At 56.3% G+C, this 19,964-nt stretch overlaps 5 protein-coding genes across 5 annotated transcripts; 4 read left to right on the top strand and 1 right to left on the bottom strand.

Annotated features, from left to right (window-relative positions):
- Positions 1–1,685: 1,685 nt before the first annotated feature.
- Positions 1,686–3,996, top strand: VDAG_01890 (ectonucleotide pyrophosphatase/phosphodiesterase family member 1; the record flags this gene model as incomplete). Its single annotated transcript, XM_009657919.1, has 3 exons — positions 1,686–2,391; positions 2,440–3,531; positions 3,584–3,996. 3 exons carry the CDS (start codon positions 1,686–1,688, stop codon positions 3,994–3,996), a joined length of 2,211 nt encoding a protein of 736 aa, XP_009656214.1.
- Positions 3,997–5,348: 1,352 nt separating this feature from the next.
- Positions 5,349–9,133, top strand: VDAG_01889 (ATP-dependent helicase RIS1; the record flags this gene model as incomplete). The annotated part of the gene is made up of 4 exons (XM_009657918.1): positions 5,349–5,748; positions 6,022–6,262; positions 6,321–6,993; positions 7,049–9,133. 4 exons carry the CDS (start codon positions 5,349–5,351, stop codon positions 9,131–9,133), a joined length of 3,399 nt encoding a protein of 1,132 aa, XP_009656213.1.
- A 1,255-nt stretch (positions 9,134–10,388) lies between these two features.
- VDAG_01888 (mediator of RNA polymerase II transcription subunit 17) lies at positions 10,389–12,514 on the bottom strand (the record flags this gene model as incomplete). The annotated part of the gene is made up of 3 exons (XM_009657917.1): positions 10,389–11,731; positions 11,783–12,186; positions 12,240–12,514. 3 exons carry the CDS (start codon positions 12,512–12,514, stop codon positions 10,389–10,391), a joined length of 2,022 nt encoding a protein of 673 aa, XP_009656212.1.
- A 1,519-nt stretch (positions 12,515–14,033) lies between these two features.
- Positions 14,034–16,509, top strand: VDAG_01887 (6-phosphofructokinase type C; the record flags this gene model as incomplete). Its single annotated transcript, XM_009657916.1, has 3 exons — positions 14,034–14,747; positions 14,812–15,276; positions 15,334–16,509. The coding sequence occupies 3 exons, from the start codon at positions 14,034–14,036 to the stop codon at positions 16,507–16,509; spliced, it is 2,355 nt and encodes a 784-aa protein (XP_009656211.1).
- A 2,446-nt stretch (positions 16,510–18,955) lies between these two features.
- Positions 18,956–19,736, top strand: VDAG_01886 (uncharacterized protein; the record flags this gene model as incomplete). The annotated part of the gene is made up of 2 exons (XM_009657915.1): positions 18,956–19,574; positions 19,630–19,736. The coding sequence occupies 2 exons, from the start codon at positions 18,956–18,958 to the stop codon at positions 19,734–19,736; spliced, it is 726 nt and encodes a 241-aa protein (XP_009656210.1).
- Between the last annotated feature and the right edge of the window lie 228 nt (positions 19,737–19,964).

Genomic DNA, 19,964 nt, shown 5'->3' with positions numbered 1-19,964 from the left:
GGGTTATGTGACCTGTTGGACGGCATTGTGATGGCGTGACGCTGCGGTGCTGTGCTGTGGACGTGGAGGTGCTGCGATCTTGCGCTACTGTGGTCTCATTCACCATGAGGCGTGTGTTGAATATTGATGCCGGGCTTTTTGTGGCCGTTGACCATGATGGTCACGTCAGACTATATACATCATGAACGCGCCCTTCGACTGACAGGAGCATAGCGGCTTGCTGCCTGGCGGGATGACAACTCGGCTCGGTTTCTGTCCTTCGAGTCACCGAAACGGCGAGATCAAAATGACAGGCCGATGAGGATAAGCACCGCTTGTGACGGCAAGGAACCCTACCGAGCTCCTGTCGAGCTCCCGTCATTCGCTAGCTCGAGGTTTAGCCGGTACGGCGTGGTAAGCCGTGTTCACACACGTCCACCTAATGCCAGTTGAGACACGTGAATGGTGCGGTCAACGTGGTGGATGCCAGACATGATGGGGTGTTCGGGAGTGGTCAGACGGAGTAGAAGCCGCCCGAGTTCGATAGCGGGGCCTTGCGCCTGTTGACTCATACCGACGGGAGGTGCAGTGTGCTTACGTTTCGCGACGGCAATTCGATCGAGGCCCGGCTCGAAAGCCCATATCCAATGATGTCCGAGCCGAGGCCGTGATAGCAAATGACAAGGTTTCGACTGTCGACCGAACTCGACACCAAGTGAGTGACCAGACTGGCGATGACCTGCCTGCAGGAACAGCTCATCACACTCGGCTCGGAACTCTGTTGTGGGCGCCCCAGGCACCCTAGTTGCTGGATCGATTACCACCTGTTGAATTACTACACCCGTCAGAAGGCTCATTGACTCAATCGCACGGCCATCATTTGACTGACACAGCTAGCGTCTTGGGTATTCTGCTTACGGATACTGGGACAAGAGCTTGCTTGCGTCTTGCTCTTCATGTTTGAGCTTTGAATCCAAATGCTCTAGCGGGGTCGTCAGTTCGTTGGACTTGACAAATCGAGACCATGTGTACTGGTTGTACGGCCAGGATTCCTCATCTGGTGTAGAGCAGGTCTTCTAGGCATCCATCGCGCCGCGAACAGTGTACTTGCAGTGCTCGCTGTTGGTCAGACCATGATGAGGAAAAGCCCATGCAATCCGTCAACCCCGAGGTACCTTAGTGAGGAAGACCAGAGGAGCCTCCACTGAGGTGGGGAGAGTCGATCAATCAGCCTTATCAGGCGGCTACTCTTGTAGGACTGCTCGCAAGAAGGAAAATATAGAAAATGACAGGATAAGAACCGTAGACAATTAACATTCAGAAGGTAGTCGTTTCCAGTGCCGATGCCTCATCATACAGAGAGTCGATACAATGGACCGTCTTGGACAAGGCTGGCTGCGTGGTTGGACCCCTAAGGAAGGCGCTGGACCCTTGACTCGGACTGGCCTGTGCTTCTCCACTGAAGTTGCGGTTTTGGGCCTGGACTATGCTATTTTAGGCTGCGGGATGATGGAAAGTGCCGGGTCGGCGGCCGCATCTTTGGCGGCGCAACATTGAGGGACCTCAATTCAATCTTGATTCCGACATTGATCCTACCCTTGACAAGCATCATCATCATCATCATCATCAATTCTGTTGATGGTCTGACGGCCTTCCATCTGGCCTCGCTGGCACCGACGACACGCGACCGATCATACACCATCGCCATGTCGCTTCGACCACTCAACACCCAGTCGCTCCATGGTGATCGTGAGGGTGCGGCCCACCTCCTATCGCCGGTGGGCTACGATGACGACGCGGCATCCCTCCACAGCCCGAGCGACCAAGACTCCGACAGCGATGACGACCAGCTCCAGCTCCGCGCCCGGAACAGCCGTGAACTTCGCGCTGCTGACAGGATAGTGTTCATGGAGGAGGACGAGGTAGACCGCCTGGTGACCGATTCGAGACGACAGCGGCAAGAATCCCAGCGGCGAGGCTCCGGCCTCGCCCTCCCGAATCCTCTGCGCCTGCTGCGACGGGCAAGCGACTCGAACTTGTCCGTCAATGACCAGTCGGCCGACGACTACACGAACGAGAAGCGCCATCAACGCAAAACGAGACGGAGGCAGAAGAAGGAAAAACTGATGGAGATGGCATCTCACGGCGAGGACGGCGGCTTGATGTACGAAATGGAGGAGGGCGGCATGAAGGAGGGAAGCAGCACCGGCGACAGCAGCGATAGGGAAGACAGCAACGAGCTCGACCGGCGGAGGCTGGGCATGGTCGCGAGTGCAAAGTCGGACCGGAGGCGCAGCTGGCGCAGGTGGCTCCTCATGCACACCTTGATCGCTGTCGGCTTCACCATCCTGCTCCTCCTCGCCTGGAAGCTCTCACTCGGCAAGAACTCCGCCAGGACCAGAAACGCAGCTGGTGAGCAACGGCACCGCCCTGTTCGCGCCTAACCACGATCATCATCAGCCTGGACGGCTTTCGCGCCGATTTCCTGCAGAGAGGCATCACCCCACGGCTCAACGCTTTCGTTGCCCGAAGGTGTTTCGCCCAAGTATATGATGCCGTCCTTTCCATCGGTCACGTTTCCGAACCACTATACCTTGGCCACCGGCTTGTACCCGGAGAGCCACGGCATCGTCGGCAACACATTCTGGGACCCTGAGCTGCAGGCAGACTTCTACTACACGGATCCCGCTCGGAGTCTCGATCCCAAGTGGTGGAGCGGTGAACCTTTCTGGGTGACCGCTGAGAGGCAGGGTATCCGGACGGCAGTTCACATGTGGCCCGGTAGCGAGGCGCATATTGACGGTGTCGAGCCTAGCTTCCTTGACAAGTACAACGGCAAGGAGCTGCTGCCCAACAAAGTCAGTCGCATCCTCGAGTTCCTGGACATGCCCGGCAAAGAAGACCACACCATTGCCACGACAGAAATGCGGCCACAGCTCATTGCTGCCTATGTGCCCAATGTCGATGGTGATGGCCACAGATATGGACCCAACAGCACGGAGATCCGAGCTACCATTGAGTCCGCCGATGGCATGATGGAGGAGCTGTTCGCTGGGCTCGAGGCCCGCAACCTGACACACATTGTCAATGTCATCGTCGTTTCGGATCACGGCATGGCGTCGACGGATACGGCGCGGGTCATGCAGCTCGAGGACCTTGTCGACGTCGACAAGATCGAGCACACAGATGGCTGGCCGCTCTATGGTCTGCGACCCAAGGACCCTGCTGATCTCCAAGGACTGTATGACGGCTTGCAAGAAAAGGCCAAGACGAACCCCAACTTCGAGGTCTACCTTCGAGACGTGAATATGCCCGAGCGTTATCATTTTTCCAAAAACCAACGGATCGCGCCGTTGTGGATCGTGCCCAAGACGGGCTGGGCCATCGCTGCCAAGAGTGAGTTTGACGTCGCAGCAGCCGTTGAGAAAGGCGAGATCTATCACCCTCGGGGCCTCCACGGCTACGACCACGAGCATCCTCTCATGCGAGCCATTTTCATCGCTCGCGGGCCAGCGTTCCATCACCCGCCCAACAGCGAGATCGCGCCCTTCCGTAAGCCGTCCCCCACCCCTCCCCCGAAAGATTTCAGACTGATGCGCGACAGAAAACATTGAGGTCTACAACATACTCTGTGACTCAGTCGGTCTCGTGCCGAAGCCGAACAACGGCACGCTTCGCCTTCCCCTCAAACCTTCCGGCCTCCACAAGCCGGAGGACGCACCAACCGAATTGGCGGATCCTGAGCCGACCGCTTCTTCGACTATCGCGGCCGTCGCTTCTACCACACAAGAACCGACAACCTCTCCAGTCGCTGTGAGCACGGAGAAGGTAGCGAGCGTGTCGACGGAGGAGCCCACATCTACGGCGCCAAGCGCGAGCGCTACGCCCACAGGGGGCGACGATCCCGACAAGGACCTCGCGACGAGCATTGGAGATGGCATCAAACATGCCTGGGACTGGGTGACAGGCAAGATTGGAGATGCTTGGGATAAGATCAACGGGTCAGGATCGGATTGATGATTTTCTTGGTTCAGAGTTTTGTGACGAGGGGTTGAACAGGATTGTGTGTAGGATTTGGATGGATTCATCGGCGTTCTGGTGCGAGCATTGATAGAGTACTGCAGGCACTAATTGTATAGGGAGCCTGCGTTGGATATGTTCGCAGGTTGTCCAAATTCAACCGTAGACACGCATCAGCTAGTCGGTGAGGGTGGCGCCTTGAATGCGAGCCAGCGCATTATTAGTCCCTAAGATTGAGGGTGCCATTTTGCTGAGTCAGGTTCCGGATGAAGACTCGGTCAGTGAGCTGGGCCTTGTGTTCACTTTTCGAATGAAAGCCCGCAGCGACAACGGTACGGTGTGTACTGTACTTAGGTAGGCAGGTGGTTATAAACACGCGGCACATGAGATTTAATCATGTTCTGCCCCCCCAAGGCTCTCGATATCGTCAAAGTGGGGCAAGAATCTTCCGAAGAATGCCTCCCAGTCATCCACTGCATGCAATGCAATCCGTCTTTCCGCATCTTCTGCACCTTCTGCACCTTCTGCACCTTCTGCACCTTCCGCATCGCCAGCCTGACTGTGAGCTGGGACATGCACCAGTGCGCCTTCCTTGCCAAACATGTCACCGCGAAATCTAGTTATTGACGTGTCTGCCTGCCAGCCTTCGGCACTTTCGCCCCTTCACGCATGCACCGTACGGATGCCTTCTTGACAACTGAGGTGCGTGACCTGAAGTGGCCACGGCAGCTATTTTACATTTTCATTCTCTACTGTACCCATCTTCACTACACCACCAACATAATTTACACACCGACCCTCGGACTTCCTACTTGGGTACTTAATGCCTTGCGATTTCCATGTCGGTCACTTCATTCGTATCGGTAAGAGGTTCAAGCTTCCCCCAGGCTTCCGGGCGCAGGCTCTTCCCATCTCCACAAGGCATATCTGACCTGCGTAAGTTGGCATTCACGTGTAATGAACGATTCGAAATCCAGCCCCAAAACGTACTGACGCCACGCTTTCCAGGACACTCGCCTCGCCTCATCGAGCAGCTCATAGAGTAGTCCTTTGCCACCTGCCTCAGAATCCCTGACTATAGCGCAAGGCCACACCGATATCAGAGTGGATGATATCGGGCTCTGAATCATCTCTTCTTCCTTCATCAACGCGACTTTACACGACACGGGTCGACTTGGGTTGCCACCTACCTTATCACTCTCACGATCTTTCTCTCATTGGTATTTTACATCACTCCTGCTCCTGACTCGTCCAATATCGACCATTCGGCCCGCCGCACGTCATATCTCAAGCTCCTTCCCTACCACAACACCATCCGGAGCCTGGTCCACCCAAGGCTTGCCGAGACTATGGCCGACTCGCAGGCTTATCAGGGCGACGCTGCACTCACAAATGCCGAGTATCACATTCGACAGCTTCGTGACTCTCTCAAAGGCCAGCAGGACTACCTCAGAAAGCTGCCTCGAGACGGCAATGACGCTTTCCTCGACGCTCAAATCCACACAACTAGGCGCAAGATTGCGTCTCTCTGCGAGCAGCTCGATACTGCCGAGAAGAGCAAGTGGCGCATCGCAAAGAGATTTCCAGATGCGCACATCACCGCCGCCGATCGGCCCAATGATTCGTTTTCACCGTTCTACGGTCATCGTACACATCCATCCGCATATCACAAAGAGAATGCGTCGGTCCAGGTAGGCACTGGGTATGAGACAGCCTCTCCTGAGAGCCATCGTGCCATCCGCCCCAATGGTAAGTGAATCCTCCCTCTCCTTCCGAATCCGTATAGCCTGCCCAACAAAGCATCGCCGCGTTACCATCTCGCGCATGAAAGGACAATGGCAGTCTGCAGTTTTTGATTTGCCCCCTATTCTTACACATGTCGCCCACGTTCAACTTTCCTTCTCTTACACTCTCTTCCGTACGCCTGATGAAGTCGTCGGGGTCCCAAACCCTATACTTTTGTTCATGCTCTTGTGCCATTTCCCAATGAGTCTTCGGTGCCGAGTTGACACTACTCTTCAGGTCTATACAGCCATCAAACGCCCCAGCCCGGGTTCCCGTCATACATTTCTGGCGGTATGGCGTCCTCAAGCCACGGTTCAGGTTACGCGCAGAGCGACTTCCGGCCACGGAGCAAGCGTGACCTGAGCAGCGTCCAAGGTGCACATGACGCCATGAGCCCCGGTCGCAGCAAGCGTCAGGCGTTCGTTGACAGCCGCCGTAGCTCAACTGCTAGCGACAGTTCTGTTATGGATCTTACACAGTCAGTCCTTGTCGCTCACTGCTCGCATGCTTGATAACTTCTTACTGACATGTTGCAGAGCCGACGATAAAATAGAGGCTGCCGTCGCTCAGAAAAGATCCAAGACCGAGACTCGTCGCCTGGGCCTCACCTACCCCATGACCAGTTCACCCATTTTCATGGGAGAGCGCTTGGTCAGACCAGAGCCCTCCCGGTCGAGCTCTCCAGTGCCAGCTTCTCTGTTTGGGCCCCAACCAAGCTGGAGAGCTCCCAACAATGGCGCTATGAACATCATGCGCCGCGATGGCTCGCAGCGGCAGCAGCCTGCACTCACGGGGTTGGCCGCAACAATCCAGCGTACAAGTCAAATCGATTTCAATACCATGACATACGGAAGCGGAGATGCTCTAGAGGAGAATACACAACGAGATCTGCATCGCATATTGGAAATTGACTCTCCCGGATCAGTCTCTCAACGACAGGCAAATATTGGCGAGGAGGAAAGACAGCGTCAACATATTGAGCAGTTTGTCCGAACCCTCGGAGCTGAGACTCCGGATGACCAGCAGGTTGACGTGCCACCTGGCCTGCGTTATCCCCTGTACGCCCATCAGAAACAGGCCTTGACTTGGATGAAGAAGCAGGAAGCAAGTGCCCGTAAAGGCGGCATCTTAGGCGATGATATGGGTCTGGGAAAGACCATCTCAACCTTGGCATTGATGATAGCGAATCCCGCTAAGAACGGTAGTCGAGTATGCTTCCCACTCTAACAGGGCCCTCATTCTGCTCCACACTGACACTCAGCAGACTACGCTTATTGTCGCTCCCCTTTCTCTCGTCAGACAGTGGGAGGAAGAGATCAAAGACAAGTTATTGCCGGACCACCAGCTCAGCATTTGCATCTTCCACGAAAGCAACCGACCACGCGCAGATGAACTGATGGGATACGACGTAGTCCTGACAACATATCAGACTCTATGCAGCGAGCACAAGAAGGTGACGACTTTCTGGACGCAAGCCGCGGGTCGCAACGTCGACCAAGATAACGATGCCTTGCTTGCTCAGAGTGTCAGACTTTTCCACCCTACTAAAAGCATGTTCCACCGCATCGTTCTCGACGAAGCTCAGATGATCAAGAATCGAAAGGGCAAAACCTCCCTTGCTGCTACTGCATTGATGGCAAAGCACCGATGGTGCCTCACGGGTACACCCATGATGAATACTCTACACGAAATCTACCCCTTTTACCGGTTTCTGCGAATCGAACCCTATGACGACTGGGCAATATTTTACCGCACCTTCAAGCCCCTCAAGAAGGGTGCAAATCCTGGCCCGGCCTTGAACGCCTTCAGAGTGCTCCTTCAGAAAACCATGCTCCGACGAGACAAGAAGTCAGAGATCAACGGCCAGCGTATTTTGCAGCTCCCTGAGAAGACTGAGGAGATTATCCACATCGAGTTGGAAGGAGAGCAGCTGCAATACTACAAGGCCGTCACAGAGAACGCCCAAGTCATCTTCAATGCTTATATCAGGGAGGGCACTTCGCACAAGCAATACTCGGTCCTGCTCGTCCAGCTGCTACGAATGAGACAGGCAGTTTGTCATCCTCACCTCGTGCTCGATGACGAAGAAAGCGTGCCCCTGAACCGCGACAAGGAAGCGGCTTTGGAACTTGCCATGACACTCAAAGCGCCAGTTGTCAATCGCCTCATCGAGCAGGTGCGTGGGGCTATGGAATCTCTCGAAGGCTTTGACTGTCCTGTCTGCCTGGACAAAATTCCGAACCCTGCAATCCCCTTCCCATGCGGACACTACATGTGTTCTGACTGTCTCCGCACTCATGTTGAAAACGGCGAGCGGGATAATATTCGCCGCGGTGAGAATGTGCAACAGATTAGGTGCGCTGTCTGCCGTGAACCACTGGAGACGGAGAAAGTCATTGATCTCTCGACCTTCAAGCTGCTTCACATGCCCGAGCTTCTCGACGCGGAGGTGAAAGACGTTAATGCGGAACGGCAAGAAAGCGATACTAGCGGAGGTGACGAATCTGACGAGTTCTCCTCCGACGACGAGGAAGAAAATGCGAATGATGTCGACGCCAGAGGCAACCTCCAAGGCTTCGTAGTTGACGATGAGTATGACGAGTCATCTACTGCAGGTGCCCCCTCGCGTAACACCAAGGCAAAACAGCAGGCCAAAAACAAGCGTGCTACAACGAAGAACAAACAGCCAAAGCCGAAGGGTCCAAGGCGTAAAGTCAAGGCGACGATGCTCAAGTCCCTTCGCAAGTCCGCGAAGAGATCGGCCCAGGATGGCCGCGACTACCGCCGCTACCTGTCAAAACACTGGATGACTTCAGCTAAAGTACAGGCTTGCGTCGACCTCATCAAACAGATCAGAGATGAATCGGATGGACGGGCCAAGACTTTGATCTTTTCCCAGTGGACCATGTTTCTTGACCTGATGGAAATCGCTCTAAAAAAGGACGAAGAGCTCAGGCATGTAGGCCATGTGCGCTACGACGGCGATATGAACATGAAGGATCGCTTCAAGTCTGCCCAAAGGTTCCGCGAGAATCCCAGGACCAAGCTCATGTTGATTTCCCTCAAGGCCGGCAACGCAGGTCTCAACCTTGTCCAGGCGTCCCGCGTCATCATCTTGGATCCGTTCTGGAACCCATTTGTCGAGATGCAGGCCGTTGATCGCGTCCACCGCATCGGACAGCAGAATGAGGTCAAGGTCTACCGTATTCTCGTCAAAGATTCGGTCGAGGATCGCATCATGGAAATTCAGACGAGGAAGCGGGAAGCTATCGACGCCGCCCTTGATGGTAAGGCCAGCAAGGGCATGGGTCTCAGTATGGCGGATCTTCGCCATCTCTTCGGGTTCTGAGGCGTCTGAACCTATCACGTATGCTGGGGTTTCGGCAAGTTTTCCAAGCAGTATCGTTGCATTTTGCGTTCTCCGGTTGGGATCCACTACAGAGCGGGCATCATGCAATCTCATCTAGACCCAGCAATGATATTAGTGTGGCGTTGGGGGCCTCGGAGAACATGATAGCATCAAGGTTCCGGAATTGCTTCTCAGCCAACAGGCGCCGGGCGTCTATCTGGTTTATTTTCCGGGGATACATAGTCTGATTTCAAGGGAAGATAGAGGAGGCCAGAACAAATAGCTCATTTTGGTTGAGCTTCTTCGTGTTCGTTGCGATACTGTGATGCATGCTCTGTTGGTGAATGAAGCTGTCCACTGGGCTTGGATTGCCAAGACAATCCATGGGTGCAGCGCCTCATGCTGATCTAACTATCAGAGGTACCACTTCCAGAGCCCATGGAGCCTGCGTCATGTGCTTGTTGTAGCTTGGGTTGAAGACCTGTCAGAATGTGCCCATAAACACGTAGTCTCACTAGAAGAACCCCAGACACCTTCCCAGGTACGCCCAACAAACGTCCCTGCTGCATCCAAAGGACATGCCAAAGATAGGTAGGTAGCATAGATTGCCTCAAAGAGTCCGTGAGACATCTTGTTTCCCGTGGCATGCCTCCGTCCCAGGAGCCGAAATCACGACGTTGGGGCGCAATGACTTTTGAGGGCCGCCCGAGCATTAAACCAAAAACAAAGAAGACTAGCACGCTAGAGGTCCATGATGGCAGATTGTAGCAACTCTGGAGCGCCAAATCGCCGCTGGGTGCGTGGGACCACTTGCAACCATGGCAGATGTTGAACGCGACGATGCGGTTCTGCATCTGAGCTTGAAATTGCCCTTTTGCACTCTCCGCAGCATCGCATCTCGAAATATATAGGCAGAGTTCTCGTGGAAGCTCAGAGTGGGTATCTTGACTACCTAAGGGCTACGGAAAGGTGGTTCATCATGGCCAATGTGCTTCTGTATACCTCGCGACAGGCTCATGTCTGGTAAGTTATCCATAGCTTCAGTCCATACGAAGCATACCCGAGCCGGAAACGGTCGTATCTGTCCCGATGCCGAAGCTTTCAAAATCGGGAAGCAATAAGAACCAATGTATTCTCAGTCTCATCAACTCATGTCGAAGAAAAACTGGACTGGACTCCAGCGGCCATCTGCCTCGGCCAACAACGCACCAGGCACATGCGACGGTTCTTGGTCAGCGACGACAACGGGCGGCAACTAGACAGCCTCCGTAGCCGTAACGACCGCCTCGATGATGTCCTTGATCATGGTCTTGGTTGGTGACGCCTGGCCCTCGCCACCGGGGACGCCGTCGAAATGCTCAAACTTGGTGCGCGCTTCGCTGCCCTCGTACCAGATGCCGGAGGCCTTTAGAGTGAGCCTTTCTGACCCGTCGGCGTTGCTCTTTTCGTCGAGCTCAAAAGCAACCTCGTGTGCATCGCGCGTGCTGTCCTGAATGGCGTTGCCGCGGACCGATTTGACCCAGATAGGGTTGCTGGCCTCTTCTGCGGGCTCCGAAGTCGCCTGAGAGGGGTTGGAGCTTAGTGATTCGGCTAGCGGCAGATATAGGTCGGCCAGAGCGCGGGGTATAGCAGTCAGAAGATAGACCTTCAGGGACTGGAGGTCTGGGTAGCCGTCCCGCTCTCGGTACGGAGGGCAGGAAGTCAAGAGAGAATTCTGGGTTGCGTCCGTGCTGTTCAACGGCGGAAGGAGGTGAACCTGGTACTGGGTGGTTGTGAGGGGGAGGAACCAGGTACGGCCGCGGATCTGGATCCTCGCCCGTGGCGTCAATGTGACATCGAGTTGGAAGTCTGACGGGGCTAGCAGGAGATTGACGAGGGCTTGCGCTGCCGTTGGGCGATTGGAAGACGTCGAAGTCAGGGCATCAGAATTGGGCAGGACGAACTGAGGGTTATTAAGAGTGAAGGCAGCCTCCTCCATTCCCGCCTGGCGCAAAATGCGCACCAAATCGCCGACTAGGCGGGTGCACTGTCTGACTGAGACGTCGTGGATCGCTCGTGACAGGATGGGGCGAATGAGATGATATTGATTGTGTTGTTCGTGACGGCGCTGGTGGGGAGGTCCCGGCCTCCGGCGCTGCACCTCGTTCTCGCGATGAGCAAAGCTGAGGAGCACATGAAGACTCAACTGCGTCATCTCGGCGTACCAGTTGTCGGGCTTCTTTTCCTGGACCGTGGGCGCCACACCCAACAGCGTATCCAGGGAGATGTTGATGCTAGGGCCCGTTTTCGGCTCATAGGTGATGCTGCTGTCGCTCGCGCGCACACCGTAGGAGGCTAAAGAATGAGCCTCACGATGAAGCTCGTGCCACAGTTCTTGAGAGAAGATGGTGTTTCTCGCCTCCAAGACTCGTTCCTGCAGTGGGGCCGACTCTAAAATTGATGAGTTCGTAGCGGTCTGTCCGCTGATCTCACCATCTCTTGCCAACGTGACAGAGATGCGTTGGCAGCCGACCCCTGCTCGCCCCTGCTCCAGGACGACCGAGCCGTCGTCGCCTCGCCTCAGAGGTGCAAGGCTGTTGTTCCGAAACTCGGAAGATGCTGCGCAGTTTCAGCACGTACCGCATAGCATGGTGGTTGGAAAACACTGACCTTCGGTGAAGCCAAACCTCACACCCAGGGTATGACGTTCGGCCGGCAATCTACACATCGACCAGCCATTTTGCTTGACCGCTAGAATCTCGCTCCAGTACTTTTCTTCCCGATCAACTTCCTTGGCGAGCATGGCAGCTGATTTCTCTGCCGCCTTTCTCGTCCGCTCAATTTCCATGAGCGTCCACCCCTGGGAAACTTCCTTGGCCTCTTGCCGCTTCTCTTCCCTTCGTCTTTTGTCGCCTGCTTGCTCCGAATCCTTGAACTTGGACACCCCAAGCGTTCCGATTCCGGCAAAGTCGCGTAGCGCTTGCGACAAGGTGACTCCCGCCTGGTTGGGATTGTGCTTGGTCAGGAGCAGAGAAACAAAGTCGAGGGCCACCATGGCTGTGTTGTGTGCAGCGCTGCGACTGGTTAGCAGAGGCGCTCAAACATACAAGCAGCGCTTCCCGCTCACTCAATATTGCGCATAATCTCGCCCTTGACTGTGTGTATATCCTTGGCTTCCTCGTCATCTTCGTCGTCCGTCACGGACATTTGCACGTCGTCCTCTTTTGCCTCGCCATTCGTCTTGGCCGCGACCTCCTCGCGGAGGCTTGCCTCGGTGACATTGCGGAAACCGCGTTCGGCCTGTATCCTCCCAATGAATTCGCCCAGGTTCTTTGGTTTGCGACTGCCAATGGGCGGCGGACGCAAGGATGTGTAGGGTGATTGTGTCGGATTGTTCGCCATGATGCGCTTGGGGTGCGTCGTATGGCGATGTCGGTGGCGGCTATTAGCTCAATGTTAGAGTCGGATGCTCGATGTCGGTCTTTTCATCGTGCAAAGCGCCGCACAAGAGTTTGCCCCCGTCTGATCGATTGGGATGCGGAAGGCTGCGATGCGGAAGGCTGTGATGCGCAAGTGCTTGGACAGTTGGTGTTGAGGTGAAGTCAAACAAGCCCGACGTAGCCCTGCAGGGGGATCGACAAATCAGTGCCCAGCTGCAGGAGCTCAAGTGGGTCGTAAGGGGGGGGGGGTTGTTGAGTGGGTGCATCGGGCTGGGCGGTCTCTTAGAGCGATGAATGCCGTAATGGGTACCTCCAGCGAGCTGACAGAGAGCTGTCATCCTTCTAAACGGCATGGGGGTCCCATCTGCTGTAGGTCGGCGGGGCCCTGAATGGTTGATAGTGACGAACGAAATCAACGGCGAGGTACCAGAGACACGGGCCATAGCCAATCTTGAATCATTTTTCACTGGCATTATTATTATAGAATTACAGTCACAGCACCCACCATTGGCATGGAGCCTCTCAGTGGGCCCGACGGGTGGGGGGGGGGGTGTTTCTCAGGGCTTGAGACCAGACGGGCCGTTCGAGCTCAGAGCTCCGTAAACCCCTCACAAACGAGGCTTGGGGGAGAAGGGAAATTTCCCTCAACAGCCCCCCCAAGGCTTTGAGAGAAAAAAAAAGAGCGAAGAGAGGTCGCTCCGGTCCGACATAGGAGGGACGATGGATCTTGTTTTTCACGACCTCGACGCAAGGTTGCCCTCCTCTGGCAAGGCAGAACAGGTCAGGTCAGGACCAAGCATCAGATCATACTTGTAGAGTACATACATGGCCAGACCCCTCATTCCCAAGCTATTCGTTGCAAGGTAGGTAGATAGGTAGGCAAGGTAGTTGGCCCATGTTAACGACCCCGCGCCCGACGATAAGCGATAAGAGCTCTCAAAAACCCTCTGCCTTGGGCTTTCCTGGTGCTCCCCCCCCTGTCCGTTCACAGTCTGTCCCACGTCACAGGCCCTGGCACGCTAAGACACCCTAGCTGTCTGGACCGCCTATGCGTGTCTCGCACGACGCCCAGAGGTTTCCCACCGAATCCGGCACCGACTGCCTCACCTGCCGCGACTCAACCAGTACGACCGGTCTTATTTAGGGAGCGGCTACCGATCTAGCTCCTCCAATCTACTTCGTCCTCGCGCCTCGTTCATTCCGAGCCTCTTCTACTTTGCAGTTCTAGTCCGCTCGCCTGACCAGCTCTGCCTATCCTGTCCCACCCTCCAGTACCCCTCCAAACCTTGGTCGAACCTATTACACACCTAACCTACCTTGTAGGATCACCCACCCTTATCAATTCCCCTCCTTTGACCTGTGGCATCTCTTTCTTACATCGACAGCTCTTAGGTTTCAGTCTATATTTCCTTCCCTTCCCCTCCCTTCCCGAATTCATCGAGAGGACACCGGCCGTCCGGACAGACGACCGAACTGCCATCATGGCCACGAAGAAGAAGATCGCCGTCATGACCTCGGGAGGTGACTCCCCTGGCATGAACGGCGTCGTCCGTGCTGTGGTCCGCATGGCCATCCACCTGGGCTGCGATGCCTACTGCGTGTACGACGGATACGAGGGCCTTGTCCAGGGCGGCGACAGCATCAGAAAGGCCGAATGGCGGGACGTCCGCAATTGGCTCTCCCAGGGCGGCACCCTGATCGGCACCCAGCGTTGCATGGCCTTTTTCGAGCGCAAGGGTCGCCTCACCGCCGCCAAGAACATGATCCTCAGCGGCATTGACGCCATCATCATCTGCGGCGGTGATGGTTCGCTGACCGGCGCCGACAAGTTCCGCGCCGAGTGGCCCTCCCTCCTCGAGGAGCTCGTGTCCACCGGCCAGCTCAAGCCCGAGCAGGTCGAGAAGCACAAGCACCTCAACATTGTCGGTCTTGTCGGATCCATCGACAACGACATGTCCGGCACGGATGCCACCATTGGCTGCTACTCTGCCCTCGAGCGCATCTGCGAGATGGTGGACTATATCGAGGCCACTGCCTCGTCCCACGCACGCGCCTTTGTCATCGAGGTCATGGGTCGCCATTGCGGCTGGTTGGCCCTCATGGCTGGCGTTGCCACGGGAGCCGATTTCATCTTCATCCCGGAAAAGCCTAGAGACGACCACTGGGAGGAAGACATGAGTGCCATTGTGAAGAGAGTAAGCGCAGGGCGGCTCCGCGGCTGTTGCATGGCACTGAAAGCTGACGAAACCCCTTTTCTAGCACCGCGCTCTGGGCAAGCGCAAGACCATTGTCATCATTGCCGAGGGCGCTCACGACAGGCACGGCAACAAGATTACTTCGGAAATGGTCAAGAACATCCTGGCGAACAAGGACGGCCTTGCTCTCGACACCCGCATCACTACACTAGGTCACGTCCAGCGCGGCGGCACCGCCGTGGCGTACGACAGGATGCTCGGCACCCTCCAGGGTGTCGAGGCCGTCAAGGCTGTCCTCGAAGCAACGCCCGAGACGGAGACGTGCTTCATCGCCATCACAGAAAACCAGATTACACGAAGACCCCTTATGAAGGCTGTGCAAGACACCAAGCAAGTCGCCAAGGCAGTTGATGCCAAGGACTTCGAAACGGCCATGGGCCTTCGCGATACCGAGTTTGCCGAGATGTTCACTTCGTACATGATGACTACCAATGTCAGGGTGGACGACGCTCTACTGGATTCTAGCCAGGTATGTCGTTGTGACGTGCGTTGAAAATCAATATTTCTCTTACTAAAAGACCTGCAGAGGATGAAGATTGGATTCATCAACGTCGGTGCCCCTGCCGGCGGCATGAACGCCGCAGTCCGCGCCGGCGTGGCCTACTGTATCTCGCGGGGCCACGAACCCATCGCCATTCACAACGGTTTTGCCGGCTTCACCAGGCACCACGACGACCAGCCTGTCGGCTCAGTGCGACCTTTCGACTGGCTCGAGGTGGACGCCTGGGCGAGCCGGGGAGGTTCAGAGATCGGAACCAACCGCGAACTGCCCGAGGAATCAGGCATGGAGCTGGTCGCCAACCTCATCGAGCAGTACCAGTTCGATGCCCTTTTCCTGATCGGTGGTTTTGAGGCGTTCCATGCCGTTTCGCAGTTGCGCAAGGCGAGGGATCAGTACCCGTCGCTCTGCATTCCCATGTGCCTATTGCCGGCCACCATATCGAACAACGTGCCGGGCTCGGAATACTCGCTCGGTTCCGATACTTGCCTGAATGAGTTGGTCAACTACTGTGACAAGATCAAGCAGTCGGCGTCGGCTACGCGCCGGCGAGTCTTTGTCGTTGAGACACAGGGCGGCAAGTCAGGCTACATCGCGACGCTCGCAGGCCTCAGCGTGGGAGCGAGTGCCGTGTACACACCTGAGGAAGGGCTCGACCTTGAGACGCTCGCATCCGACGTGCGCCACCTGCGTGAAGTATTTGCCCACGATCGGGGCATGACCTCCTCAGGACGTCTCATCCTCGTCAACGAGAAGGCAGACTCGGTGTTCAACGCCAAGCTCATCGCGGACATTATCCGCAAGGAGGCCCGGGGCCGTTTCGAATCGCGCGACAGTATCCCCGGCCACGTGCAACAGGGCGGCGTGCCGTCGCCGATGGACAGGTGCCGCGCGGTGCGTCTGGCGATCAAGTGCATGCAGCATCTCGAGGAGTTCCGACCCAAATCGCATAACAGGTGCAAGAAGGACCCGATGAGCGCGAGCGTTATTGGCATCAAGGGCGCACAGGTAACCTTTACGCCAATGCAGGAGCTCGAGGAGCAGGACGCGGACTGGAAGAACCGCAGGCCCAAGGCGACGCACTGGGCGCACATGAAGAACGTCGTGGACATTCTTGGCGGGCGCCCTCGACATACGCAGGGCGAGCAGCCTCTCGAGGGCCTCATGGCGAAGGATGTGAAGCGCGGTTTGGCGTATGCCTGAGGTCTGACGTCGAAAGCGATGGGCTGCGCATGGTGCGGACGGCGAACTGGCGGGTCTGGTGCGGGCATGCTTGAGAGAGCCTAAGAGACTCGGCTCACCTGAGAGGTTGGGTACGAAAACGGGAGTTGATTTTGCCTCTTGCCCCTTCTTCTTCCTCTTCCTGTCTTTTCTCGGTTTAGTGACGATGGTAACGAAAGGAAAATCCACGCATGAAATATACAACATACATTACTCGCATGGATGCCAAGTGTTTGTGACAGCGCGTATTGAAATCGAAATACCTAGCAGTCGAGGCACGACGACTTTCACTGAGGAGGGACGTGCATACACCGCGAGGACTCATGAGACGACGCTTGATCATACATGAACTGATTTAGCAACCTCAATCAGGTCCTGTGAGCAAATGCTACATACCTACCTGAGTACCTAGCTACACCAAACCCTGAGCCACCAATCCTCTCAGGCGCTGTACTCGGAGAGTGGAGTTTAGGGCCTGGGCCAGCCGCCCGTGATCTCGACTCCATGGCAAGGATAAGAACGGGCGGGCCTAGTAGGAGCACCCCCTCACCGCGGACAGCGACTCTAGGGCAGGCGGGCGGCAGGTGAGGTTGTCAGGCAGGCGTGGTCGAGCCCAGATCCACATGACGTCAGGGCCCGTCCCGCCCCCCACCTCCAGCAATCCCCTCTTCATTCTTGCTCGACTACAAAATCATGCCCTCTACCATCAGTGCGACCGTTGCAGTACAGGAAAGGGGGGCTTATTGGCAAGTCGGGCATTGAGAGAAAGTTGGCAGACGTTGGACCCTGGTTTATCTTTGGTCGGGTTTTCGTCAGACCCTGAATACAAATGGGCAGCCTATACACAACACAGCCTTGGGTGTGTCATTTCGTCATCACGACCTGTCGGTCACTTGCGCCCTCCCTCCTTCCAGTCTCGTCACAGGGCCCGGCTTGCCATTCACAAGCAGTCACCGAAGACAGGCAGGAACAACGTGTTTGAGGAGTACCTCAGCTACAGAAGCTTTTGAGCTCGCAAGCTTCTGAGGCTGCGAGGCCCTGCTGGAATCCATTGGGCAGCGAGGCAAGACCCTGGTCTTGTGTCCCGTCCTCGCTCCTGCTGCAGGCTTCCCACGCCCTGACTGGTTCTGCCTGCCCAACTGATGGATGACTGGTTGCCAGTTTTTGCACTTTTGTCCCTACCTATGGCAGGAACTTTGTATGCACCTTCCTCCAAGCTGTATCGTCCTGTCTCTGAGTCTGCCCCTTCGCCCCTCCCCCTCATCCATCCGATCTGCACATTCTTGGGAGGGCTGGGCGAGGAGCTCCCTGATGGGAATATGTTCAATGCTTCGCCATTCTTCGAGTATCGGGTCAGATCCGGACTGAATACTCATGGCAACCCAATTTCAACCAACATTGTTCAGCTTGGGCGATTTCAGTGATTTTCGACACACTCCCCACCATCGTGACAAGGTGCTCAACCTCATCCTGGGCCAACTCTGCAGCGGCCCCCAAGGATGACCCTGGGCCCCCCTCGTCTCGACAGCTGCCAGCCTCCAACATCCGGCATCCAGCCCCTTCTGTCAGCTTATTAGCGCACCCAGCAACGCAACTCTTAACAGCCTGCTATTACCTGGCCGCCGTGACCCTCCATGAGGGGGGGACGATTGCACGCACGCAGCCTGACGACCAGACGACCAGTCGACCAGTCGGGACCGCGCATCAGCTGCTCCCCCGCCGCGCCATGACGATTGACACTTGACACTCGACAGCCGACAACGCTCGACGCTTGACGCTCGAAGCTCGACGCTCGCTGCTCTTTCCAAGATCGACTCCCGTCTCGGCGGCACCCGCAAGCCCTCCCCTCCCGACTTGTCTTTCTTGCGTTAGGTCAAGCACGGCGCCAGACCTGAGGGACCTGGCTACCAGACCAGCAACAAGGACGACTAGCCCTTTGGGCCTTGCTTTCAGGCCTGTTTTTAGTCTGATCCACTTCACTCCCGTCTCCCGCCACTTCACTCCCCCCCGCCAACACAACCCAACCCAACGCCGATCGACTTCGACAACTTGCCTGGCGTTGCTGTCCACTTTCGCATCTTCCCTCCGACGGGCGTCTCGTTCTGCTGCCGCGTGCCAGTATTTCTCCCTTCTCCTCGTACACATAGTCCTCGTACACATAGACTCTCGGCCCTCGATACCCATGTTGCTTGGTCTTGGACTTTTGCATGCTACGGACCGCCCCATCGTTTGTGCCACGAGCGTCTGAGTTTCACCAATCTCGTGTACTTTCGGCTCAGCCGCTGCTCGTGCTTACCGTCATACACACGACCCCGCCACTACCACCAGCTAGGATCTCGACCACCACTCATCACAGGCTTTTCAACCTCAACAGACAACAGATACGAGCAAACAAACCTCGTCAATCTCACGAGGAACTCAACCCACCATGGCCTACCGGGGCAGCGACTATGACGATCGCTATTACGACGCACCTCCCTCGTCTGCCGGTCGCCGGCGCCCTCAATCCACCTATGACGATGTCCGCATTCAAGATCGCGAACGTGAGAGTGACCGCCTAGCCTTCCTCCGCGACGACCCCCGACCTCAAGAGGCAGGGCCACTGGTCCTTCGTCAGCGCGATGTCGAGACGCGCGAAGTCGCTCGGCCTCGTTTTCGAAGTCCCAGTCCTGTACGCCACGAGCACATGGTCATGACGAGGAGAGCCCGCAGCCTTACCCCGCCTCACATCAACGAAGAGCGCGAACGTGAGCGCATTCGCATTAACGAACGCGAGCGCCTGCGAGAGCCTGTACCACCACCTGCTCCCGTCAGGGCTCCCATGCGATACGTTGAGAGGTCGCCTTCGCCAGTACGACGTCGCCGGTCTTCCTCCTTCGACCGAGAGCGGGAGCGGGATCGCATTCGCATCATCCAGAGAGAGAGGGAACGAATTCCTGAGCGCGTGCCCTCCCCCTCGCCGTCTCCCCCACCTCCCCCTCCACCTGTCATTCGCGGACCGACCATTGAGAGAGAAGTCATTACGCACTATCGGGACATTGATCACGGTAAGCATGTGTGCCGGCCCTGAGATGAGTTGACGACACTGCTGACCTGCGCTAGGTGTGACTCGAGTGCCCAGCCCGCCCTCGCCCCCTTTTTCGGGCCCGCGATCGTGCGTACCTCCGGGCTCAATTTGCTTGGAGTTCGTGTACCACGTCCCAGAGTAATTTCCCGGTCTTCACTGGTGAGACCGAGGGACGAGGTCAAGAACCCAATCGCGCACCTGCTACACTGTTTCTTCAGCCCAGACGCATGCATGTTTCTGATGAGACTCGTAGTCACGATGCGCAGCAGAGACAGGTCCCTGCCGTCAAGCTGACGGTTAGACGATGACCCTTTCGGCCTCTCATTGTCATGGTTTACATTTGGGCTGGCTACGTGAGATATAATGCACA

The sequence above is a fragment of the Verticillium dahliae genome, genomic scaffold (genome assembly GCF_000150675.1).
Source record: "Verticillium dahliae VdLs.17 supercont1.3 genomic scaffold, whole genome shotgun sequence".
NCBI classification, from domain to species: Eukaryota; Fungi; Ascomycota; class Sordariomycetes; order Glomerellales; family Plectosphaerellaceae; genus Verticillium; species Verticillium dahliae.
This window is presented reverse-complemented; position numbering and strand designations above follow the sequence as displayed.